The following is a 27162-nucleotide window of genomic DNA, read 5'->3' on the forward strand; positions in this document are numbered from 1 at the left end:
CTTTACAGCCTGCATTGGCATTTCACCTACTCCAAAGCAGATTGGCATATCAAAACATATTAAGATTAAAATCTCATGGAAGTTAGTAACAAGGATGTCGGTCACTGGTCAGTGTTTGTGTGTTGTTGATATTGATCACTTCTCATCAGCTGCTGGTCATGCGAGGAGCTATAGTCAGACTGCGATGTTTAAACTCTCGCACAAACCGCGATTACCCAAGTCCAGAGGCTTGTGCTGGTGGGCACAGGACTGCATTAGCTTGCCTGATGTCTTGATCCTCTTTTGTGTGTACATTTCTGCTGTATTTGAGGGCGGTTACAATCTTGTGTATTATTAGTCATGCTAAATGCAGAAAGAGGAACCAAAATCAGCACAAATGAGGAAATTATATTTCAAACCCAGCTCTTTCTCAAGAATATGGTGGATGTTTCTTTGACATGTATCTAATGTACTCCTTTTGTCACTTTGAGATACATGTCAAGGTTCAGACTTGTTGACTCATGTGTAATATTTTTAGCACTGAAATCGTCACACATACTTTGTCATGTTGGCATTCTCAAAGTGAAACAATGACTGCAAGATCACAATGCTGATTGTCTTTTTGTATTTTACAGTGTTTCATATCAAGTTTACATAGTTGTATTTATTTAAAATAACAGGTGAAGTGGGCAATTCTGTAGTTATCGAGTCAATGATGGTTAGGTAGCCATATGCTGTCAAATCCACAAGAAAAACACCAAACAAATAAAAAGGGAAAAGGGTTTTTTTTGTGTCAATTGTTGAAAACACGCAGATGTCATAATTCATACGCTACTTCCTGTGGTGCAGCGATCTGCCAAAAACCCCAAATAAGAGGCAGTGCATACATTTCCTGCTATAATTCTGCCTATAAATAGAAACAACTAAAACACATAATGCATGAGCAGTGCTGTCAACCCTTTACCAAATATGGTGAAATGGGATTTGACTCTTGGCTTTGGCAGATATTTACCTTTTTTTTTTTTTTAGAATAACTACTAATGACAAAGCAAACACATATACAAATGACATAAAATCAACTGTATCTCTACATTTCTCAATTACAAAAGTATTCAATACGATTTTTGACCTCTGGTGAGGCAAAACAGATTCTCAGACGTCTTTTTAAAAGTGAATCTGCACAGACTTCAGGCCCTGACAATGTCCACCTTTCAGAACTACAACAACCTGAAGGCAAGCAGCCAAGTAAAACACAGCAGTGTCCTGAAAGTCTCTGAATGGCTCAGCCAACAGCATATAACTTTTTTGGAGAGACCTGAGGATGGCAGCTCACAAAGGCTCCCCATTCAGTCTGACAGAGCATAAAAGGATTTTGAGATGCTTATGTAGACTTACCTAAGAAGCTTTATGGCCAAATGTTGTTGCTTTGTCTTAGGGTTTACTGTGTGTATACAAATTGTTAACTCATCCAACTCCTCTACAGTATACCTTTTTATTCCCTTTTTTCTCCTTCTTTGCTTTTGTGAATCACTCGGTAGCTGCTATTTTCAAGTGCAAAGTAAAGACAAGCCTTCACTCTGGTCTCCATGTACAGTTACACTTAGGTCAAGTGACTCCTTTGGTGGTTCAAGAACATTCCACTACTTGTTCATAGACTCTCATTAGTCTTCTTGTTTACCTTTTTTAAAAATCCTACCCTGCGGCTTTGGGCATGTAGAAAATATGTATGAAAGGACCTCGAGTAACCTTAAAGCTTAGCGTTAGCAGATTTACCTTAAAAAAGATGATTTGCCAGGTAGATAATTTTGGTTTGTTGTGTCTGTCTATCAGCAGGATTTTGGAAAAACTACTGGACCAATTAGCATGAGAATTGGTTGAAGGGTGTATCATGGGTCAAGGCAGAGCATAATAAAAATGTGAACAACTCCGACTGACGTGAGTTATACACGGATACTTTTTCATGAACATTGAAAGATTACGCATTTGGCCTTGATGGACATCTGCACTCTCCAACTGCCCTAACCTTAATGCAAGCATTAATGATCTTTACAGGCGTCACTCCAGAGCAATTAATGGAAGAATTTTAAGAACGCTTTTGAGTCAAACCCTGAAATCTCTGCAGACCGCACTGACGCAATGCCTTATTGCATCTGAACTACAGTGATGTAATCTGAAGAATCTGTCTCCAATAGTGTGATTTCATTAGAGGATCACTGAACACACCCAACAATAAACTGCAGAGAAACCCAACACATATGGCAGAGGCTGTTTATCTGGAAGCACTCATTGTTAAATATTTGCACAACTTTCTTTATCCTAACGAAACCAACACATCTCTGACGCAGAAAGATACAACGTAGAACTTTGATGCCTTTGGAGTGATAAGTATTTCCTTATGTTGGAAACAAGTGGAGCTAAAGTGTGTCAAAGTGGAGCACACAGCATGTGTTTGGGTCATAGAGCTTATGCTTATTTTGCTCTTAACTGCATTTCTCAGAACTTCTCAAGGATTATTCTCGTACGTATATATTTTCCCCAATAGTGCCATTAACCTGCATGAGGAAAACATGTGGAACAGATCATAGCAGAAAGACCTTAAAGTAAAGAAGCTGATTAACAAATGAAAGGGTGTGTTGTGTTATATGCTGCTCTGCAGATAAAAACCCATGAGTTGGATTTAAGTTGTCACCAGTCTTTCCCAAGCTGATGATCCCTGGGAGACTTTATAGCCAAATTAAAAAATCCTTTTAGATATTATTTATGATTCTGGCTGTTATTTAGAAATAAAACATTGCTAAGGGTGGCTTTGGACAAACCACAAGCCACTGTGAAAGCCACTCAGCCTGTCTCTGCGGAGCTGTGTGCAATTTAGCATGTTAACTCCTACTCCCTGCGGAATAAAACATTATTTTGTGAGAGTACATCGCAGACTAAATGATTCAGAAGGGGCTTCTGTTGGTCTTGTGTTAAAATACTGCTTCTTCCATCAGATGTTGTGTGGTCTAGTGAATATAATTGGAAGTGTGTAACTTTTTCAGTACTAGCTGTCCAGTTCCAATATGTTATTTTTTCCTTTTTTTTACAACACAAGTCTTTGTTGGTCTGATCACAAGTGGACAGCACAAGTACCCCAGTTGACACCTGGCATTGAAATGCGTCTCAACATGCTTTTTGCTCTTTATGCAAATTAACAAAGTTGTGGATTTGACAACTTATTTGCCTTTTGCGTCCTTGTTGGGGATGCATCAGGTCACAAAAAGATCGTCTTTTACATTCACATGTAAATGACCTGCATTTAAATAGCACTTTTCCATTCTTTACAACCTGTCAGAGCACTTTACATTATACAATTTAGCATTCACAACCATTCATACAGAGGCAGAGGCTGCCATACAAGGTGCCATTTGCTCAGGGAAACTTACATTCACATACTGTTGACAATGCCATCGGGAGCAGCTTGTGATTTCCCAAGGAAACATTGACATGTTGACCTTGATCAAGCTCCCAACTTTCTGATTGGTAGACAACCACACTACTTCACATCCACAGTGTTTAGCTTTTTATTAAGATTGGAATGCCCAAGCATTTTAAAGGAATTGTACACAGGGTAAAATACATGTGAAATGGGGCCTTTTTTATAAGACTATAGCATTGCAAAACGTAGAATGTGAGTCATCGCATTAACTGTCTGAGCATGTGTCAGTTTGGGGCTTTGTGTGCTGAGTTGGAAGGGCTTAAGTGGTTGAAGTGGTATCACCCACTGACGAGCTGTGAATCAGCCCGTCACGGCTGCAGTCACACATGACTCAACACCAACTCTCAATCCGGGCCTTGTGCTGAGCTCTGCCACTCTGCAGCAACTGTTTGAGACTATGTGCGAGTGTCAGGCTCTGTGGTTAGTGTGCACTCGGCCATGATGTCGAAGAGAAAGTTACAGTATGAAAGCCTGTGTGTGCGCGAGGGTTTCTGTGTGTATTCTGGGTTGCAGAAGTCCTGTTACTCTGCTTTCAGGGGTGGGGGTACAGAAACAATGGGCACATTGTGTGGAGGGTTGGCAGAGAGGAGAGGGGGAAGGTTGGGGAGGAGGAGGGGTGAGGAGGAGACGGGAGAAGAAAACTGAGGAAAAGAGGTGAAAGAAGATGAGTTGAAGGGAGGGAAGAGAAGTTAAGGGGAGAAAGTAAAGCTGAAAGAAAAGGGGAGAAGAACTGAGTAAAAGAGGAAGTGTGGAAAAAATATAATAGTGCGTCGGAAGTTTGAACTGTAACTGCCACTGAAGTTGGAATTTCTATTTGGAAAGTTGAGAGAGCCTTTACTGATCCCATCTTTAAAATGGAGCATGGAGAGAGAGAAAGCTATAGTGATATAATGTTTATGAGCACATCTTTCCTATTTTTCGTGTCATTAGATCAGTCCTACATACTATTCAACTTCTATCCTTGGACATGTCGACATAATGTGTTGTTCATCATCATATGTAATCAACTGTTTTTGCTAACAGGGCTAATGTTGTTTGTTTAACTTGTCACTCTAACACTGTTTAGCGTCATTTCCTGCCATGAGTATTTCTGATTTCCAAAGAAAATGTAGTGCACCTTAAAGAGAGAGAGAAAAAAGACCAAGAGGGATGAGGAGGAGCAAATATGGAAAGTGAAGGGAAACAAGGAAAGCAAAAGAGTTTGGAGAAGTGTTGAGATGCAAGGATTTTGGATGAAATAGTGAAAGAGGAAAAGGAAGGTAAAGGAGAGAAATAAGGAAATTACCCGGGAAAGATGATGGAGTAAGGCAGTAAGCAAAGAAAAATGGAGGGAGAGAAAGAAATGGGAAAGCAAACCCAAGGAAGAGAATGATAGTTGTTGGTAAGAAAGACAAGTGAAGGCCAATTATATTATTGAAAAAGGGGAGAGGAGATGAAAGTATAACAGATTTCTTTTTGCCAGGAAGTGGGTAATTAATCATCTCAGAAAACTAAATGGTTTGTTATACCAAAAGTAGGTTGCAGCCCTGCCTCGTCCAAACAAACGGGTCGTACTTTACCACGTCCCGAAAATTTTAAAACTTGCCATTTGTAGGATGTTTAAGATAACTCACTATATGGTAGCCAGTCTTTGTCAGCAACCTTCCAGTCGAAGTAACATTTAAAATATGGTGGATAGTCTTTTGCTTATAAGAAAACACATGCATGGATGTACAATAGCAACTGGACACTGTAAATCGAAGTACAGGCCCTAAAAACGTAAGCAGTTTTACTCTATAGCAGAGTTTACAGACAGTTGGCAAGTCTTCAGTAAAGAGACTTTATCACTCTCAGATGTATCCTCCTTCCCTCATAACTCATTCACATGAAAGTCTGGCGTGATAAATGCTGCACAGCTGAACTTTGCAATTTGGGTGATTTATTTCTAGCACCAAATATAGTTTTATGGTCATTAAGAAACATCATCACAATTATTCAATGTGATAACTTATGTATGACTCTTAGATGCTTCGTGACTTTTTATGGAAATGAGTTCCTACAGTGCTAGAGACCACAGAACCTTTGTCTGAACTTAAACACCCAAATGAGCTTCATATGATCATAGTTCTTCTCAGTTCCAAGGCCAGAAGATTAATTCTGTTCTCCAGAAAAGAGGAAAATCACCATAATTCAGTATGAAAGCCTGAAACACAAATACGTGTTCTCTGCTACAGACTAAACTTTCGCTCTGCATAGGAATAACATGTCAAACATGAAGTTCAGTGGGGTTCCCCTTAAAGCTGTATTCCTCTCAGGACTGTATTAACAATAGCAAGTAGAAGGTGGGATGATGGATAGTTGAGAAACTCGGAGCGGACTTAGGTTTATTTTCTGTCTGGAGTTTATTCAACTTGTGACTGTTCCCAGACAGTTTATCACAGTACAGGTTAGACCAATGATGACAAAGATAAACCTTAATGGGGCTCATTATTGAACTAATGATGCCATCGGAAAGTCGCTATCAACTGTAAGGAATCTTAGTTACCAGGAAACAGGAAGACAAAACGTTTTTGGCCATACCGACTTTGTCATTGTCACAACTATTCAGTGCAGATTCCTTTGAAAAGGCAAGAATTAGTATGTTTCGTTAGCTAAACTTGCTAATCCATTACATCTCTTAAAACCGAAAGGAGTTCACATGACATGAAGCCATCCAATTGTGTTCAGTCCAGCTCTACTAAACTTAAAATGTCAAGTTTGGACAAAAGATCCACCCTGAATGGATTTCATAAGATTTCTGTAAAATGGTGGTTGAGTTGTTTTGATCAATTATGTCCAATAGCATCCAATAAAGCAGCATTTATTAATTATATTATCCATTTCAGTTTGCAAAGGAATAACCAGGATTTGTTTGGCTTGAGCAGCAAGAAGTTTGGTTCTCAGAAGTACTGCATTTTCATAATACATTACAAAAATATTGAATAAACCATAAATTAATCTTCTGGTTAATTTGGGGTTCTGTCCCAAGAAGACATACTCTTGAAGTTAACCAGACATTTATTATTGTATTTCATTAGATGTCACTATGTGAATGTACATTTATCATGCTAATGTGATGACATTAGTAAATATATATATTTTCTTATCAACGCTTATCTTTTAATATGAAACATCTTGTCATTACTTTTTGGGCCATATGGTCCAACACTAGATTAAATAGATGAGGTGAAAAACCTTAAAACATTTAATAGAGGTGTAGTTATATCTTAAGTAGAGCATTGAGAAGTGTGTGTTTTCTTCATTTCACACAAAAGATGAAGTGTGTATGATTGTAACAGCATAAGAGAGACTACAATAATGGAGTGTGTGTGTGTGTGTTAATTAGGCCCATGTTTTGAATATACGGATGCAGCCCTGGTACTTGAGTTATGACCTCACTTGTAAGGATTCCAGGGTGGTCCTTTCATAGCCTGTTAAACATGAACACGCGCACACACACACACACACACACACACACACACACACACACACACACACACACACACACACACACACACACACACACACACACACACACACACACACACACACACACACACACACACACACACACACACACACACACACACACACACACACACACACACACACACACAAAACATACTTTCTTCTCTCTCTCCGCACAGCCAGACTTCATCACACTTTACTAACAAGCATGAAGAGAGTGTGTCGACACACAGTTGAGCACAGGGAGCATTTTGTTCTCTGTCTTTAACACCTGGGGTTCAACACATTGTACTTACACACTGCTGTGTAAGTACAAGTACATACTGCTCTCCTTTCCCGCTACACACACACACACACACACACACACACACACACACACACACACACACACATACACACACACTCTCTCTCTCTAAATGCTTCAATAACTTTGTCGTTTAAAGTTTCTCTTTTAAACTCCACATTTACACACCCAGGAGCAGGAACACAAAACAATCTAAAATCCCCTCTTTCTGTGTCCTCTTTCTTGCTCAATTTTTCCCCATTTACAACACCCACCCACCGGCTGTTGCAAACACACACACACACACACACACACACACACACACACACACACACACACACACACACACACACACACACACACACACACACACAATACATGCACAATGACAGGATCTTTCTCTGCAGGCTCCAAGGGTCTGATGAATATATTGGGAATGTGTACTGAGAGGCCATTGACACTTCCTCCACTTTCTAGTACTGATGACTAGCCCCAGGCATCTAATGCCCCGGTGACTGCTCCCTCCAGACATGTACTGGCCATAAACCTCAGATGACAAACAGAATAAATGGGCTTTCATCTGTGGTGGTTATTGTCGTCGAGACTGCCTCATTGTGGATCTATCCTGCATTAGTGCTGCTGCTGTCACTCAGCTGCTCCTTTCAATGCTTCTTAATGGTTGGCTTTCTGTGGGCATAAGTAATGATGATAAACCACAAAATGACATGGATGTTTGATAATGCCATTTGTGAGGTAATAAAATCCCAGCACAGATGCCAAAGGGAAAGCATAAATCCAGCACAAACAGGAAAAGACTGATTTCTGTGCACCATCACAAGTTTAGCTTTTAGCTCATTGACCTGAGCTTCTTCCTGACCCCGTCATCAAACACTTGCATATGAGAGCATATAGTGTCCGTTTAGATTGAATCTTTTAAGTACTTTCCTTAAAGGATAGCTTAAACATTTTTTATAGTCTATCTTAAAACAATACACACATTTTTACATTGAAACCGTATTGAGGTGCTGTAATTCCGCCTGTTTTAAATTGACATTAAATAATACGTTTGACTTGTTGTAAGCACAAATATAACTGTTTAAATGAAATACATAGACTAAACTTGAATGTACTGAAGAAAGGTTACCATATTAAAATGATACCCAGCCAATATTTATTGTTTGACTGTGAAACCAGTGAGCAGAAACATCCGGCTTGTCTGGTGCAGTTCAGTAAGAGCAATAATGTAATAAAGCTAATAAAATGTACCGCTGCTTTTTCAGTGAATGAAATAACATCTTACATCCACTCCAAGCAAACATGGCTGCAGATGGAGTCCCTTATTGGCCTGCCTCAGGAAATTGGACATATAAACAGAACCCAGAAGACGGTTTATTTAATTGATTAGGACTTCCTTTTTCAATACTGTTATTGGTGCACTGCCATGCCTAATACACACCCGTTTTAGTACAAAGATGTTGTGCTCTGCCAACATTCTGAGCCAGTCGATTGTATAGACCACGGAAATGTTGCTTTTTTAAATTAGATTATGATTCTTAAAAGATGGGATACATTTTGAATTTAAAGCATTGGGGTTCTATGGAACAGAACCATGTCATCACGTACTTAAATGATATGCAATAACTCATAATTTTGGTTCATTTCTTGTATATCATAGCTATCAAAATAGTATATATCCAATGAGATTAAGAGCTCCTCTGCAGTTGAGTTTGGAAAATACTTTTGGCAAACTCCATAGCTTTCAACACATTTCCCAGGAGTACCCTTTATTTTTCATGCTTGTGTTTGAGAGGTGAAGGTTGTGATAGTTTTTCCAACATTACAAATGAGTCCAATAGGGGAAAATCCTTCATGTTTGTAGGTATTTTTTTTGCTGTTATTTTCTGCTGTGTCACTGCAGAAAGGAAATAGGGCTTCGATACATTTGGATGGTTTTATTCGAAGGTGAATTGGGAGAGGATGCCACAAAAGCAAAGTACTTTAATGCAGGATTGTTTTCCTTATTCCGTTGACCCCTTACCCTCTTCTCTTGCTTTGTCTCTGTCTTACACACACACACACACACACACATACACATACACATACTCTAGCCCTGGGGTTATGTTTCTGGTTTTGAGTTGGACTGAAGCTTATTACACACACACACACACACACACACACACACACACACACACACACACACACACACACACACACACACACACACACACACACACACACACACACACACACACATGTTCCTGTGAGCATTGTTTATGTGTGTGTGAGTTGGCTCTAAGTGTCATGTTTTCACTTATTTTTCTTAGTTTTTGATGCACTTTTTTTGTATGAACACTTGTAAAACTCTACCAGATGGAAGAAACAGACTCATATCACACTAGGGTTTATTCACACAGCAAACATATAAACACAGAAGCAGACACACAGACCTGCACAAGCAGACACACAACCCTTGTGTAGTGACAACTTATAATGTGGAGTCTAAATCCAAAGGGGATTTTTATTTTTCCATGTTTCAGGATCCGGCTTAGGTCCACATGTTTTCCTAAAGCGCTGCTTTGTGCTGACTGTTATGAAAGAGGAATCTAGGCTATGCATTTTCCAAGCCTGTATGGGTTGACTCATTCGTGACCGAATCATAAATTGGACATGTGAAAAATGAACTCCGAGGCCATTCTGATAAATGTGCAGATTGTTGTTATGTCATACATCCATGCAAATACTTATTTAATATACGATTTTCAAGTATCTTTACAGTATCATACTCTACATATTACTGCTATTGGATGTTTTAAGTGATGATTCCTAGAGTTTCCTAGAGAATCCTAGTAGAATTCACAGAAAATCGCTAAATTCTTCGTAACATATCTAATATAATTTCTCCTTTCAGAACCACTGCCACCATGGAGGACGAACAGTGCTACTACAACGAGACCATCGCCTTCTTCTACAACCGCAGTGGCAAGTACCTCGCGACTGACTGGAACACCGTAAGCAAGCTAGTGATGGGCCTGGGCATCACCGTGTGCATCTTCATCATGCTAGCCAACCTTCTGGTGATGATCGCCATCTACGTCAACAGAAGATTTCACTTCCCCATCTACTACCTGATGGCCAACCTGGCAGCTGCTGACTTCTTCGCCGGACTGGCCTACTTCTACCTAATGTTCAACACGGGACCCAACACGAGGCGTCTGACTGTGTCAACGTGGCTGCTGCGGCAGGGCTTGATCGATACCAGCCTTACGGCGTCTGTCGCCAACCTGCTCGCCATCGCCATCGAGCGCCACATCACCGTGTTCCGCATGCAGCTACACACGCGCATGAGTAACCGCCGTGTGGTGGTGGTGATTGTCATAATATGGACAATGTCTATAGTCATGGGGGCCATCCCTAGCTTGGGCTGGAACTGTATCTGTAGTCTTAAGTCTTGTTCCAACATGGCGCCGCTTTACAGCAACTCCTACCTTATCTTCTGGGCGGTGTTTAACCTTGTGACTTTTGTTGTTATGGTGACGCTATACGCCCACATCTTTGTCTATGTGCGCCAGAGGACCATGAGGATGTCGCGGCACAGCTCCGGACAACGACGCAACCGAGACACCATGATGTCTCTGCTGAAGACCGTGGCGATTGTGTTGGGTAAGAAATAGCTATGTGTTCATTTTCTTTCTTTCTGTCCGTCTTTTCAACTATCTTTGCCTCCGTCTTTATATCTATCAATCACTGCATATCCACTGCATGGTATGAGATTGCTCTGCTCAACTTGTTCTTTTTGGTGTTCCATTCGTAAAAGTTGTGGTTCTTTCTTTTGGTCCTTTCTTGTTTGAGGTTTCAAGCAACACTGGCAATCAATGATTGGTTCGAGACAATCTTCAATACCACTACAGGGGACAAGCTATCGTCAATAGTGACAATGTTTGTAATTATCAACCTCAGGAATAAACGTTGTGTTGTGACTCAGTGTAGATGTTTCTCCGTTTGGTTGAGGCCTAAATGAATCACCAAGTGTGCGTAAAAGATGATCTCAAAAACTTTACGTGGAGTCACAGAAGCTGAGAATCCTGCTACATTGTGGGGTTACTATCAGCAATGGAAATCAAAACAAAAAGGACTTAGAAATAGAAGTGATTGGTCGAAATGAAATAATGTATGTAGCTCAAGCTATCTAGGCTGCTATTAAATGATCGCCCAATAATCCATGCATTTATTTCGATCTTGCCACCCCTACTTTGTACATCTGGTACTATAACTCTGTAGCAGTGAATGCCACATTTGAAGTCATCAGCAGCATCAGAACAATGGATCTGTTGATGTGTCTGTCTGTGAGGCTTTATCATTCAGCACGAGCACAGTGTCTGCCTAGCACCGCTGTTAGCTTCAAATACATCATCTCTGCCTACCCTTACGTGTTATGTTAATGTCCCCTGCTTGTGCATGAGTAAGTTGTGTACAACTGTTGGGCTGTTCAGTGCAACATGAATATGATCTCATAAAACCATTACATATTGCAATTTTATAGATGTTGTTTGTGGAATATAAACATTGTACAAGGTCAAGCAAGTTCAATCTACAAACCAGGTTTAGTCTCTTTGTGGATGGTGAACGTTCAAAATACTGATTTCATAGTTAGTTTGAATACAAAAACAATGACAGTGGTTTTCTCTACTTGTTGCCTTAAGCTAGATCACTTTCTTCATTTCCTGTTAAGTCAATGAAAGTAGAGATTGAACAGATTTTCACTTCTGCAAATGTGTGGGAACATTTTTCAAGGAAGATTTTGAGTATCATTAGAAAGGAACCTGCTGATCATCAATATCAGCCTGCCTTGTAATGCCTTTTACCACATGACTGAGTGTATTGAACCCTCTGATGAATATCATCAGCGTTCACTGATTCAAAATCATGATCTTAGATGTGACATCTGACCATGACTACCTTTGTTATCAAGTTATCACCTTGCCAGAGGTTTTACGTTTTAACTGAACGTATGCAACAGTTAGTTGTTATTATCAAACGTATTCTCACGGCTAACGGATAACTAGTAAAAACCGATTCACACCAAAGCAATTTCTTTAAGAAATTCAATAAATACAATTGTGACGACCCTTTCTCTCTCGACTTATATACGGTGGCACATCTTTAACCAGCAACATCTTTAACCAGTAACAATAAACTACTTAAGTAGACTGAAATTTAGCTCAAATAGTTTATACACATTTTTTTTTCAATGCAACAAGTGTTTGCTGTGCTTATGCCACGAGCCCAGACAGGAGAACTGTGGGTCATATTTGAACTTTTAATTGTATTTTTCAATGCTACTTAAATGAGATGTATTGCCCAGAATTTTAAAGTAGTTAATTTTTTTAGTCACTTAAACTGGATTTGATAAAAACTAATAAGAACATTTTTACAAAAGACTAAATGGTGACTAAATAAAATAATGTGTTAAAATAAGTAACAGTAATTGACACCAGCTTTTGGCTCACGAGGGGATTTTTTATGATCCCAGATTGTCTATTTGTGTCAAGAATTGTGAAATCAACATATGTGAACAATTAATACAAATCTAAACGAGCGGTTGGCAAATATAGCGCAACACCGGTAAAATGTATTAACAGTCAACAGCATAACTACTTCAGGGAAAAATATAGTCAACACCGAACTAAATTATGATCTGAAATGATCTTTCAATACTACTCTAAGGTTCATTCGGGTTTGCTTACACCGTGACATAGCTCTTTTCTGATGAAGCAGAGCCTGTTTTATTTTCAAGCTGCGCTGTGTGTGCAGTCTGACAGTTTTATGTCGGAGCGTTCAGTGGAGTGACTGTATGTTTCCCACTCTGCAAGTCTCTAGGCCTCTTCAGTGCTATGTAATAAATATAGCCGTTGCTGTTTTTCTACAGTATAGAAGAGTAGTACACTAACTCAGTTTTGTGTAAAGTAAGTGAATTGTGGGAAAAGCACTTCTTGCTGCCTGGAAGCAGGATATGTTGGTCCTAGACAAAACATACCAAAGGATTCTATGTGATTTTTCTCCTATGTGCGGTGTTATTTCATCCTGTTGTCTTTACTCCAGAGTTAATTCATAGCAGTGGTCAGGACAATGTGCTCTGCAGCCTGCAGTATGTAGAAAACTGGAGGACATAAATATTCTGCTGCTGTAGAGGTGCTTTGTTTGTTTCTACTTATTTAATCACCTTATGGTATATAAGCAGACATAACAAGGCCACTATAGCCAAAAATAATACGGCTCTTTCAGACTAGCAATAAAATGTCCAAAATAAGGTTGATTTTAATTGAGTTTTTCTGATTGAAAGAACTTTCCAAAATTCTCTCTGTGCAAACTGACTCTAACATGTCAACACAATGAAACAAGACATGTGAACCTGGCCTCATCCAATGCTTGGATTCTGTTCCCCAAATATTAAATAAAGCAAGGCCTTATTTGCATATTTTAACATACAAGTTCAACAAGCGAAATCATTTTTTCCTGAGTTAATTACAGGTAATTCAGATCACCTGTTGGCTCCTAATTAGTGATTGACAGCAGCTGGGTGCATTGCTCTCTCGGCTAATCAGAGTGTGACTCCGCCCTTAATGAAGAATTTTCTTGAGGTATTCTGCTCCTACACCCATTTAATGCAGACTTCGATCCAGCACATAATGTCAGCCAGAAAGTCTGCTCTTTACGCAGCAAAGCAAACTTAAAATGCTTTCGCTCTGTCTTAACTTTTCTAATTGAGAGAGGTTTTGAAGTTTCTGAAACCTAGCTGGAACCAATTTTTAAAGGCATTTTAGTATATGAGGTTACGCCTTCCTTACGATAACTTATGAGGCAATATTTCTTTGCAAAGGCACTTTTAGATTCATCAGGTTTCTTCCGGATTTTAGCTGGAATCTGTTGAATCAGCACTGCCAAAAGCATGACTGGATGTCTTTCATTGGAAGTTGTTGTGTGATGAATTAAAATCAACTGTATGAGTCATCTAAAACACTATTCTCCCTAAAAAGTAAAACACAGAGAACCTATTAATGGCAACATGTTCCAAATGCTGGTAAATTACTTCATCCTTAAACAACATGGGATTCCTCGGAAATTAAACAAAATACACCCTATCTCTGGAGTTGCTCAATCTCAGGTTGTGCCAGTAAAAGACAGGCCTGCATTCAATGACGTCAGTCAAAGCTTTTAATTTACAAAAGCTTTACTTTATCTGGAAATATACTTATAAATTGAAGGTTTTTATGTAAACAAAAGCTACTCTGCAACAAACTGAAACAATGTGAAATCAAATTCAACCATTTTTTTTTTTTAAATCAACTAACTAAGAAAGTCTGTAGGATTACCGAAAAAGCAGCCCCATTTTTTTTAAACTTAGTCGAAGGGTATTTGAATGGGAAAGGATTAACTTCCTAAAAAAAGTAATTCAGAAAATCATGGGGTGGATACACAATTTTTTTTTGTCAACTTTGTTAACATTGCATCAGAAGGACTGTCAACAAAATAAAAATCCCTTTTCCGTAATAGCTCAAAATATATTGTTTGCTTAGGCTGAGTTTCAAAGGCATGTTTAGTGATTGTATGCCTTTGGTCTGAGAAGTTTTACATTTGTCATGACAGTTTCACATATCTCAGAAATTAAGTTGATCAGTATTGTTTATCATTCCTAAACAAATCAAATCTGTTTCTTTTTACTGATGCCAAAATCTTACTGGGAAAGTAAGTCTTCTGAGCAAGGGTGTGATGTGTTTTGGTTCAGCCTGGAATCCACTGCTGTTTCTGAGTGAGGTCATTCTTAGGAGGATAGAAAATAAATGTTTTATTTGTACTGACAGAGGGGAGTTAGTTCTTGGTTTAATTGGATGTATGGTACAGTGATTTATTTGCATCTCTTGTAAATGTTTGTCTCATCAGAGTTCAAACTATCATTGTATACTGGGTTTGATTATGTGCGACTTTTTTATGGGACGTTCAGCTTCTTGATGAGAAAGTGAACCAAACAGCAATCCCCTGTCCAGTATGCCATCTGCTGAACAGATGATGATAAGTGCTCCCCTGCTGCCTGCTGTCCTCTCCACTTGTTCTTCTCAGGATACTGTAAAACCAGCCATGGGTGATTTCTCCTCAGAAGGACAGGATGGGATGGAAAGTTGGTTGCATGCAATTGGGCACATGTTTGCAACCGCGTAGAATCTCTCACAATCACACAAACCCCTAGGCACAAGAGAGAAAAGTGGGACATGAGATTGACTCCATTCACATAAACTCTGATACTTACTATGGGAAAACAAAACCAATATGTGGTGTGAGCTTGTTTTGCAAAGAAAAGAGAGACAGGGACACATGTGGAAATAGCTTTAAAACACACATACAAGCAAAAAGTTATTCCCATGCCTTGGAAGTCACCCTGTGGATTGTTGTATCACTAGTACTGCTATGGAGCACAGGAATGAAGGAGCATATCCATGGTTGTATAAAGAGAACTGGATACAGTGATGGAGGCGGGACCCCATTAATTCCCATTAAAGTTTTTCTATGGCGAATGAAGCCAAAATGGCCTGACTCTGGAGAGCAACAGTATATATAAAGCGTGCACACTTGCGTTTTGTTTAAGCCCCGCTTCCTCTCTGCAGTGTCCAGGCTGGATGTGGCTTTTAGCGCATTTTACAACTTTAAGACCCAAATGATGAAGTGCTATCAACGTGTTTGTACTGGATAGCTCATTTGATGAAATAAAAAAAAATCCTTGTATGTGTAAACGTACCTGGTAATAAACTTGATCCTGATTCTGATTTACAGACGCCTCTTTACTAACGTAAGTCAATTGGAGAAAGTATTTTTCGGCCCAATGACTGACACATAAGTTGTAGTACCGCCGTGTTGGCCACCACAACACTTTGTCTTCGGTGTCTAAATATTTCACACACTTCCACCTTCTTGCTTGGCTGAAATCTTCAATATAATCTATTGACTAAAACTTCTTTAATAACGAGTTTTCTGACAGAGATGGGACCATATGGCGCTCAACTTGATGAGGTTCGCTAAATATGATTTGAAAACTAACAAGAATGTTTGTCATTGGACCTAAAACTAAAAAAAAAACCTGAGAGAATCACTATGACATTCAACCAACAGTTCTTCTCTGCTGAAAACAGAAGTTTGAATGACACCAACAGAGATTCCCTTCATCACTCTTCACTGAGTCAACAAATTAACCATGACCCTTTGTGTGTCAGGTGTTGGCTTCTCTGAATGATCCGATTATCTTAAAGCCCCTGGTGTTGTATGCGCTCGCATCGTCAGACAGAGTGGAGCGCCAAGACATACCATAGTCAAAGCACATGCACACAGATGCCATATCACTGACTTACGTTTGTTTCTCACAATGTACTGTATAACCAATCAATGTTCCTCCCAAGAAGTCATATTTCTTTGTCAACAAATGCCTTTCTCTCTGTAATTTTTTTTAATGCATGTGTGCCTTCTGGTTGGCTGGGACCAGAACCAATCAGAGTTGACAATGTCACCTGTTTTCTGTGTTTTCGGCATGTGTGTGTTTGCAAAGCGCCTAATGCAAGAAATTGGCACACAATGGCGACATCTGCTTCCTAATAGATATGGACTGGAAGAATTTGTTTTGGGACAGAAAAATTGAGGCAATTCTAATTTGAAAACATCTGTGTTCACAGCCCCCAAGAAACAGAATCTGGTGGCATTAATAAGCTAGAAGAAGAATAAAAGAAGTTGTTACCACACACAGTTGCATAGGATCCGACTGGTATCGTTTAAAACACTTCAAAGACCAAAGTGTGGTTTTAAATCCGATGCAGTTTGCACAAATTTGACTCAGAATTTGGTGGTGAACAATCTGGATTTTGTCTTTGAAACAACAGAATATTACAGTGCCAGAGTGTCTTGTTTATATATTTGACTTTGTGTATTTTTATTTCCCAAAGAGCGAAAAAAGTAGGAAGTAAGTTGGATATACAGTAAGTGAGTCCTTGCTGCTGACCAGAAACTCTTCCGATATATCAAGCAAGGTTGTGTTAGAGCAGAAAAGCTTCATTATTGCCATTACAAAGACCTTACTTTACTGTCAAAAGCGCATTTCCCCGAATCATTAGGACATTGTGACACCATCAGCTGACCCCATCACTATATGCACCACAACCCTCTTTATCAATTATTTGAAATGGGACAGATTTATCGAATCTCCAAAGAGTGTGTGGTTGTGTGCGGATTTAAGTGGTGTGGGAAAGATGATACAGAAAAAAACAAATCCCTATGCGGACAATGAGGAAGCTCCCAGGCAATTTCTGAAATATAAATATTGTTTTTTTACTTCAGCGGTATCATAGTCATGACCACAGATGGTGTCTGGGATAGGGACTGGATAAAGAGATGAACAGACATGGGCTAAAGAGGAAGACCGGTTGTAGAGAAAGCTTGACAAACAAAAGTCAACATGGAGTAAGTGACAAGACCCAAAGAAAATAGGGAAAATGTATGCAGGACATGTAAAAAATGAATGGATAGGGAAACAGAGGGAGGATGGAGACAGGAAACCAGCAAGAGACAGAACGAGACAAACAGAAGAATGAGAGCAGTAATTTAATCTCGGGTGTTTATTCATTTTTATGTTCCTGAAAGACTTGCACATTAGTGGAAAACTAAGCCGACATGAAGACATTCGAGAAACAATAGGAAGGCAAGAATATCCCATTTTTGAAGCTTGATAATGACTTAAGTGTGTTGCCACATGTGGGATTCATCAAAACCCAGAAGTGTGAGACACAGCCTTACAAGGATCAGTGACTTCATGAGCAGTACCAAGTTACATTTGACACTTTATATACTGAAATATTGACGTTACTGCTGACAACTTTCCATCTATCTTTCTGTTCTAATCATTACATCAAGACGAGAGGGTCGTTTTTGTGTGTAAAGTAAAAAGTTATTGAGTTAAAACAGAACACGTGGCTCGGAGAGGAGGTCAGGATGAAGGATTAGGTTTACCAAGCAAATGACGTAGACACGTAGTAGGTGACGTCAGTCTACTACCAACAGTCAACCCCTGTTGTGTTTTACCATGACCACTATGTTTCTCTTACCTTAACAAAGTACAGATTTGATTTACCCAAGCACGCATAGGCAAACAGGACTTGTTGAAGAAACTACATGTTGGAGCTTGGCCAATCGGGGCGTGTCTTCTATTGATTTTATCATATGTGATCAAGAGGAGTTCATCAGTTGTCTTCCACTCAAACTCATTATAGGAGAAAAACGGGCAATTGTTGCACCCAATACCGTTATCCATTCCCTACACCTAAAGCAGATAATGGAATCAGCGTCAGTTCATTTGAGGGGACAATCCTTGTCGTACCTCTTGAAAAATGCATTTTTAAGACCCAACAGTGTAGTCCTTGGAAACAGTTCCACCCAATCCCTTAACCTCATTTCGACCAGGGTGCACACTATCTCACAAATCCAGATTTGTCTTTATTCAACATTCTGAACTTGTCAGTTACGGACGTTTATTCAGGAAAACTGGTCGTCAATCTTTAATATCCTACATGAACAGTAAACACTGTCTTAAGTTTGTGAATCCAAACAAACACATGATTCATGTTTCATTGAAATGTCATCCCGATAATAAAATAATTGTTATGTCCAGTTAAAGTATTAAACATGCAAAAACCAACAGCGTGGTCCTAAAAGCCAGTAGGCCTCATATTTAAGTAACTATGTACGTGTGACTCAGAGCAGCTGACATGCTGCTGTAGACAATATGTCAGTAACGCTGAAGAACGACGTCATTAACCTCATGATTTCTTTCTGGAAGAAACATGAACCCTCACACATTAGAGAGAATCCTCTCTTAACAACAAAAGCCTTGTTAGTTTCAGAAACTGATCCACATTTACTAATCTTAAGGAGAAATTAGACATAGAAATACCCATATTATTGGTCATAATAGGCTTACGATGTACTGGTAATATTGCTGGGATGGACCTGTGAGTGCTTTTGACACCATCCAAATGTTTTCACATCATTTTTGAGTGCTCTTCCATCTTTTCATGCCCTTTGTAATTATGTAAGTGTGTGTTTGCGTGTGTTTGTGTCTGCACATGTCAGTGTTTATCTGTGTCTACGCTCCGTTTTTGTCTAAGTGTGTGTTTGTGGGAGTTTGGAGTTTATCGTCATAGTCTGTTCTCCATTATGTCCTTACTTGTGTTCCCTTAGCCCTATGTTTCCTCTCTTCAAGTTGATACTTTTTGCTGGGAAAAGACAAAACAAAGGTTGACAGTTAGGAACGATAAAAAAAAGTACTCATTGAAGGCCACATAATCAGTTTTGAGTGTCTTGAGTGTGGATGAAGATAAACCTTTAAATGTCACAATGGTCTTAATCCAGGACTTGGAGAAATAACTCATGATTATTGCATTTGTGTTCTTATCAATGGTTTCTGCTTAGTACCCATTGGTTTATGTAATTTACAAATGTTTTATTAAGGCATTAATATCAAATAATAATTATTGGATATTTTAGAGCAATTTTTTTTTCGTGGCTTTTCTCTTGTTTTTAGCATGGGTTTGACTATTTGCACATGGCACAGCACATGCCTTTATGTAGTGTTAAGGGGTGTTGCCTATGCTAATAATCAACAGCCGCCTGCTTCCAATTTATGGTAGTACACTGGGATAAAAGTACATTTGAATGATTTAGACATTTGGTCCATTTGGACTATGCCTTTCTTATATTATAGAATTGAACAATTAAAGGTAAGATAATGTTGCTGCATTAGACCCTTTGTGTTCTTTTTGTCTAACCCCTGACTTTTTTCTGGAAAGTGTCAAAGAAGTTTTCCTTAAATTCCAAGTCTTTCCAGGTCTGACGCTTATTTACTTTTCTCCACTGACTTTCCATTTCTCCAGTCTCATTCATGTGGCACTTTCGAGAAGTGACACAACAAATGGATTGACTTTGGCCAACATATGTATTTGTTTCTTCTGTAAACGATAACTCAGTTTCATCCTCTGTGGCAGTAACACTGCTCTTTGTGGCCTCGGTGAACCACTCCACATATTTTTGGGCAGAGTAAAGCGGCAGTTTTGAGATGAAGGGTGTAACGTGAGCAACCATATACCCCTGGCTTTACAGAGGAAATGAAAGAATCCAAGGGTTAAACCTCCCAGGTCATAGCTTCACACATAGACAACGTTTTTCTTCCTCTCAGGCAGGGCAAACATCCTGTAAATATGCATGTTTCACAATCCATTTGAAACACAACAGAACCACTGTTGAAGTAAAGGGTTGTTGGGAATGTAGACAAGTATTTAGTTGCTATATAGTTATGATTATTGCTTCTCTTGGACAAGAATAAGGCTTGTGGTTGGGTTTGGTTCCATGACTATATCATGTTTCCATCATCACTATCACAAGGGTTTCTAAAAGGCAGGAAACATGGTTCAATAATACACTCATAAAGTTGGTTTTGGTATTGTTTTTTGTGCAGAGTCTTTTCCTGTTGCTGTTTCACTAAGAGACAACTATCTCAGATAGTTTCTCCGCTGGACTGCAAACTGTTTGAGGAATTTATCTAACTCTGGAGAGTCTGGCTGCATAGCTGGGAAGTGAGGTCAAGCCTTCGCTGCAGCTGCCGCCTGCAAAACACTAACAGATAGCAGGCATGCCTGTCAATATTGTGTCTCGCGCTCTCCCACTTTCTGTCTCCACTTGACTTATTTCCCATCAAGACTTTTAGTTTTACTGTCTCGAGAGTGTAATGTCCTACAGTTGTCTTAAAGTTGTGACAAATAGCATCTGTTGACTGACTTCGCAATACTTAACCTGGACATTCATTAGTAATGAATCAGTGACCCCCTTCGACTCTGCTTACACACTTCAACCACTCAGATAAATGATGATGGGTAGTACTTTCCCAAATGAGGTTAGAAGGTTGTAGATGCGGTGATGGAGTGCTGGAGATCTGGTCAGTCATTTGTTTCTGTAGTTGTTGCACTTTAAGGGAGGGAAATAACTTGGTTTACATTTTAATTCAGTTTTAAAATTGTACTGTTTTAAACATATTTCTAAAGTACTTCTGACATTGGGCTTTTATTTTGAAAGGTTCCTGGTAATATCGGTCTTTTAAGCCCTAAAAGTGATAGATTCTTATTGAGCTACAGTGATAGTATACTGTATATACATTATGCTAACACTCAAGTGATACAGTATTTTATTAAATGAGAATAAACCTTGTCAAAATTGCACTAAAATATCGAAAGTCATATAATAGATTTTTTTTCTGCAAGTAAATAATACATCATTTTTAAAAATGAACACCAGCACTTTTTTCTTTTAAAAACTACTTTTATTTTAGTTGTTTCTTACTTTACTTTTACAATCCGTTTAAATTATTCATATCATAATGGTTAGTACTGCATTTAAGTACATTTAGAAAATGAAATACCGTCCTTTTAGTGGTATATCTGAAACCACAGTAACAAGGAATGTAATAGTACTGCACATTAACAGAACTCTGTACTCAAGAAGTATTATTAAAAAGTTTTGTATGTGGTTATAGAGAGACATGGGTGTAGACTGATGGTGCGGTTTTTAAGTGATGGCGATGTGGTTGCAGTGTGTTTATCTTGTTTCTAAAGGATCAACAGTGGCTATGTCCTCATCTGCACCATACTGTATCAGGATGTGTTGTCATACAAATGTCCCTCTGTGCCAGATATAGTTTCTGCATTTTAATGCTTCTGAAAGACAAGCAGTTATCAGCTTGATTCAAACATGCAGCATGATGAGTCGTACATTTAAAGGCGAAAAAAGGTATCCAGGATTAGAATAGGTAAGAACTTGCGCTTAATGGTTAATGAGTAATAGTTACTTGCGTGCGAAGCCGAGCCATGACACATCACACAGGTCAAAAAGGCTAACTATACAAACATTCTAGCATGTTTCTGCCACTTCAAGGCTTTTGTATTTAATGTGGATGACTTGCACATTTAAATGATAGGAAAACGAGGATCAATGAGGGTTGCATCATGAGGAAAAAATATGATTGTTAGCAAATGCTTTTACTTTTATAAAAACAGATATTGAAGTGCATTATTGATTTCTGAAAAATGTAGACGATATAATTTCAAACTATTTTATTGAACGTTTGGTTTTAAAAAAAGACTTAAAATATAGGGATGTTTTGATACAGTTTATCATGGCCCAGTACCAATTTTAAACCCCTTTCCCCTTTGCGTTTTGTCTCCTCAGGTGCGTTCATCGTCTGTTGGACCCCCGGCCTCGTAATCCTCCTCCTCGACGTCTTTTGCGCCAACTGCAACGTCCTCACCTACGAAAAGTTCTTCCTGCTTCTCGCCGAGTTCAACTCAGCCATGAACCCCATCATCTACTCGTACCGTGACAAGGAGATGAGTGCCACCTTCAGGCAGATCCTGTGCTGTCAGCGGCAGGAGAACGTCAATGGCACAGTGGCTGAGGGATCTGACCGCTCGGCGTCGTCCGTCAACCACACGGTGCTGAGCGGCAGTTCGCACCCCCACCATCACCACCGGAACCACAACAACGAACACTCGGTGGTATAAAGAAGCACTGGGGATGGCGGCGATTAATCAAAGGGGTTAATCTTATTTAGAAAAACTGACTGAAAGAAGGTAAAGGGCAGCATGGGAAGGTCTAGAAGGACTTCGTATGAACTCAAGACGGTAACGTGATAGGTGGAGGAGAGTTAATGAAGACCTGGATGATATCACAATGAAGAAAAGGGCAATTACGAAGAAAGAAGATAAGACTTTAATGCTGTGGGGAGAAAGAAAAAGTGTGGGGTCTAATCTTTGAGGCTGTTAGTATTTTTTTGTTTAGATGTTATTTTCTATTTGTTTTAAGTCTGTTGATAAGGACAACGCTGATATGAACTATTTAAAAGTAATCTGTGAAATGAAGGTAATGCCAGTAATCTAATCTTCTCTAACTGTGTATCCTGTAGCCTTATGTTTTAGACTTTATTCCCCCCCTTGATCCCCATTTTTAAATTCCATTAGACATGTTCCGTACAAACAGCACGACACCACTGTCAGAGTTTCCTTCACATCCTTTTACGGATTCAGTTTGGGTCTGAACCCTTTCTTTTTCTTCTTATGTTTTTCGGAGAAAGCTTTTCAAATGTTGGGAAATTCAAACCAACACAGTTTTGTGATCATAACGTTTAACTGAATGTACATTTTGCAACTTCACCTTTTTTTTGATGAACATTTGGAATGTTAAGGTTGGTTTCTAGATACATTTCCATTAAAGGAAAGTTAAAACAGTTTTGGAACGTCCTGCTGATTCTGCTAAAAAAAAGATATATCAACACATGCTCAACAAGTTCAGCAATTTACAAAATGTCCATGAGGGATTGTTTACAGAGCCACTACTCATTACTTATCTTCTAATGAAAGTGACCTTACAACCTAAATACGTTGAGGACTCAAATTCTACTGATCTTCTTGTCCTACTATTGCTTTGGTGAATCAGGTTTATTCCTTTTATTCCAATTTAAATAAACAAGGGGTCCAGAATATGTCATTTATTCCCTCTAAGGAGTTAGAGACAAGTTGTTCCAGGGATCTAACCAAAAATGGAAGGAGGATGTTTGTGGATTTTAGAGCAGTGTTATGTGGAGACAAGGTGAAGGTCATTTCTGGTGAGCATTAACAGACTTCAGATCGTGACATGAAATGTGCTGAGCTGTCTGACTTGCATGGTTTTATCAAGGGTCTCTGTGTCCGTGAGGCTGACTGAGGAAATAGTTTGGGGTGGGGGGGGGGGGTTAAGTGAATGTTAGAAGCAGTGTTTATGTTTAATTGCCCTCTGGTGGAATGGGAAGGATCTGTGAAACTGAAAATGTATGTAAATGTTCAACAAAGTTAATCGTGACAAGATCGGCCATTCCATCTTTATAGCATGAACTGGAAGATACAATGGATGTTGATGGATGTATGCCTGCACAAATTATTAGTTTGTTAATCAATTTTGCCACCGATTATGCAGTAGTAGCCAGTTTTACTGAAAACACTAACCTCCAAAGGCATTCCATATTGTAGTTACATTTCAGTCTGGTGGACTCACCCACAAAATAACCAACAAATAGCATTGTCTTTCATGGCGCCACACTGCAAGCACATTAACCATTTTACAGTTTAAACTAATGGCCTATCACGTTGACTTAGACTGTACAAATGGAAATGGACCAGTGAGTGGTCAATGAGAAATCGACCTTACTTACCACAATTGTTTTTATTACGTTAGTCAACATTTCTCTAAAGTGTGAATGGTCTCAATTGCTAGTTTAGAGTCTTCTTGATTTAATTTGACTTTGTAAATGATAGTCCCATTTAGGGTGAAAGAGACAGGGGCTTCTTTAGAGGGTCGTTACATTGTGATAGACACGTTTCTTCCATGGCAATCAAACAGGATAAAGGCATTGCAAAGCACTTCTGCTTCCAAAAACCAAGATGGCGATGGCCAAATGCATAGTTCAGAAACTATTGGTGACGCCACAGAGTCTATTTCTACTTCTTTTATGCAGTCTTTGATCAGAGTTCACCATGAGCGTTAATCAGATTTACTTACGACCCGAGAAGTTCATTTTAAGTATTCAACTATGAAAATATCTTTACTATTAAACAGAACCTCAATTTCACGCACACATGTCTTGCTGAAACAGTGTTATCGGTGATATGAAGTAATACAAATGTCCATCTATATATGATGTTTTATTTATGTCATTATGAGATAGTCGGGAGAGTCACCATGTCACCTGAGATGTTTATTATCAGTGTCCCTCTGCACGGCACATGGCATCTTATTGGGTAATTAAGTTGGCACATATTTTAGATTGGACTCGTCTTGTTTACCCTCACAACTTAAGGAAATGTTTACCATCCCAAGACATTAAGTATTTTACGCAGGAGTACTGACAACAATAAGGTATCCCAGTTTACTCTTAGGGCCAATGCGGTTTTAAATGGTGATATCTTATTAGAGTATGCTGATGCTATGACGTTCACTGTTAAAAATCACCAGCTGAATGTTTTGCTGTGACTTGCATGAAAATGCATTTTGGCCAAAAAACACAGACGAAGCTCCAAACAACCTGACAGAAAAGTGAGCATCACAGCCAAAAACAGTCAAAGGTTTTCCAGGAAGCAAGATGTTTGTCGGGGTCTCTTCAGCAGCATTGCTTAGATTAGGTCAGCTGGAAGTTTTGCCTTTCAAATCTGGCCCAAATGCTTTCTTTTTTTAACGGGTTCCTCGTCAAGAGTTTAGGTTGTATTTTAGTTCCGCGAATCCTGGGTGTGAAGTGGATTCCTGTCTCCTTGTAAATAATTGTTTGAGTGTTTTTCGCCATGCTCTAGAAAAGTTCTAAGGAAACATTATTAGATATTTACTTATCGGACAATTAATTCCTTGAGAAATGCCTTTGAGTTTGCCCAACCTTAACTTCACAACAGGCCTCACAAGAATTGGCAGTGCAGCAGTACCAAGCCAACCCGGTTTTTCAACCCAAATTCAGGTTGTATAGCAAACCAACAAAACCTTCTTTCTATTTTCTTGTTTACTAGTGTCTCACTCTTTTTACACCTTTGTAAGTTTGTGTGTACAGTATGTATGTATATAAAATATATTATCCAGAGTTAATCACCAAAGGGAAAGTGTTTTTCTGTTTGTAAATTTAAGTGTGTTATAATCTGTCCAAATGTACTGTAGGATTTTGGTTTTTTTATGTCATGAACTTTGTTTTTATTGTGACCCTTAACAATGCATTTCCTGTTGACACTATTACAATTATTAACATGTTTGTGAATCCAGATACAGGGATATAAATGTGTGCAGTGCCTTCCAGTTGTCCTCCAACATTAACTAAACACCAAAGGAGTATTTTACCGCCCTCTCTGGTTGAAAGTAGTTGTTGCACCTGTAACCACGCCCAACATTGATGTCATAGTGTCCCTTAAACTTTAGTCACACAATTGCCTCATAGTACAATAAATGTGAATGTGAATCTTAAAACAATATTTCCCTTTTGCTGAATGTTGGATGCGTATTTTTTGGAGGATAATTAAATAACAAAATACAGCTTCAAATTATAACTGAGAAGGATTTCATCCAACAATAGTAGGTTAACATTGTAACTTGTTTATGGGGACACTAATTGAGGCTTAAATTAAATGTATCTATTTTGTCTTTTCATTTAACAAGCAGGTGTTGTCAATATATTACCAAAAAAGTGTTCATCCCAAAGTGTATACATTGAATGATTTAGAATATGAAGAGCCATGGCCGATCTTCCTAACGTAGGGTCTGAAACATTTTATTCTTACAACATTGTGGTGAAAATTTGCCAAGCCTTGAATCTAAAAAATCATGTTCAAGTAGGTTTGTTAAAAGTAATCCTGAAACAGATGTTAATGTAATGTCCATACTATCTATACTGTACTGTCCACTATCAATGAATGTCCAAAGTCATAGTGTTGATGTCAAAGCAACAATAAAAACATGAGAAATGTTGATGTGGTGGTGGTTTTTTTTATTGTCAAATCAGGCCTTTCTGACATCACATATTGAAGTGTTTCTTAGGGATTTTACTTAAAAATCAGTGATTGTCAAACCTGTGCGCCAAAGCTTTCCATTTGGCGCACAGGAAAAATTCTTGATTCAAGAAATATGACTCTCTCCAGGTGCAGCTCTTAGGATAAGCTATTCTTGGCAAGTTTTACAAGATACATTTTAGCGTTTTGACCAGGAAGATTTTGGCAGTTTTTCTGTAGCATCTGTAGTTTGTGTAGCACAGCTGCACTGTAGCATTCTAATCGGCTAGCCCGATAAGTGGACCTCATTTGGCATT

The 27162-nt window shown here is 38.9% G+C and overlaps 1 protein-coding gene across 2 annotated transcripts in view; it reads left to right on the forward strand.

Moving 5' to 3' along the window:
• Nucleotides 1-26825, forward strand: part of lpar1 (lysophosphatidic acid receptor 1) — a 46519-nt gene extending 19694 nt beyond the window's left edge. For both annotated transcript variants that reach the window (XM_063889595.1, XM_063889594.1), the window contains exons 2-3: nucleotides 10132-10883; nucleotides 22527-26825. In XM_063889595.1, the coding sequence (XP_063745665.1) occupies nucleotides 10145-10883; nucleotides 22527-22858 (1071 nt within the window). In that variant the 5' untranslated portion in view covers nucleotides 10132-10144 and the 3' untranslated portion in view covers nucleotides 22859-26825. The remainder of the gene's footprint in view (nucleotides 1-10131; nucleotides 10884-22526) is intronic.
• Nucleotides 26826-27162: the final 337 nt, after the last annotated feature.

The sequence above is a fragment of the Eleginops maclovinus genome, chromosome 8 (genome assembly GCF_036324505.1).
Source record: "Eleginops maclovinus isolate JMC-PN-2008 ecotype Puerto Natales chromosome 8, JC_Emac_rtc_rv5, whole genome shotgun sequence".
In the NCBI taxonomy this organism is placed as follows: domain Eukaryota; kingdom Metazoa; phylum Chordata; class Actinopteri; order Perciformes; family Eleginopidae; genus Eleginops; species Eleginops maclovinus.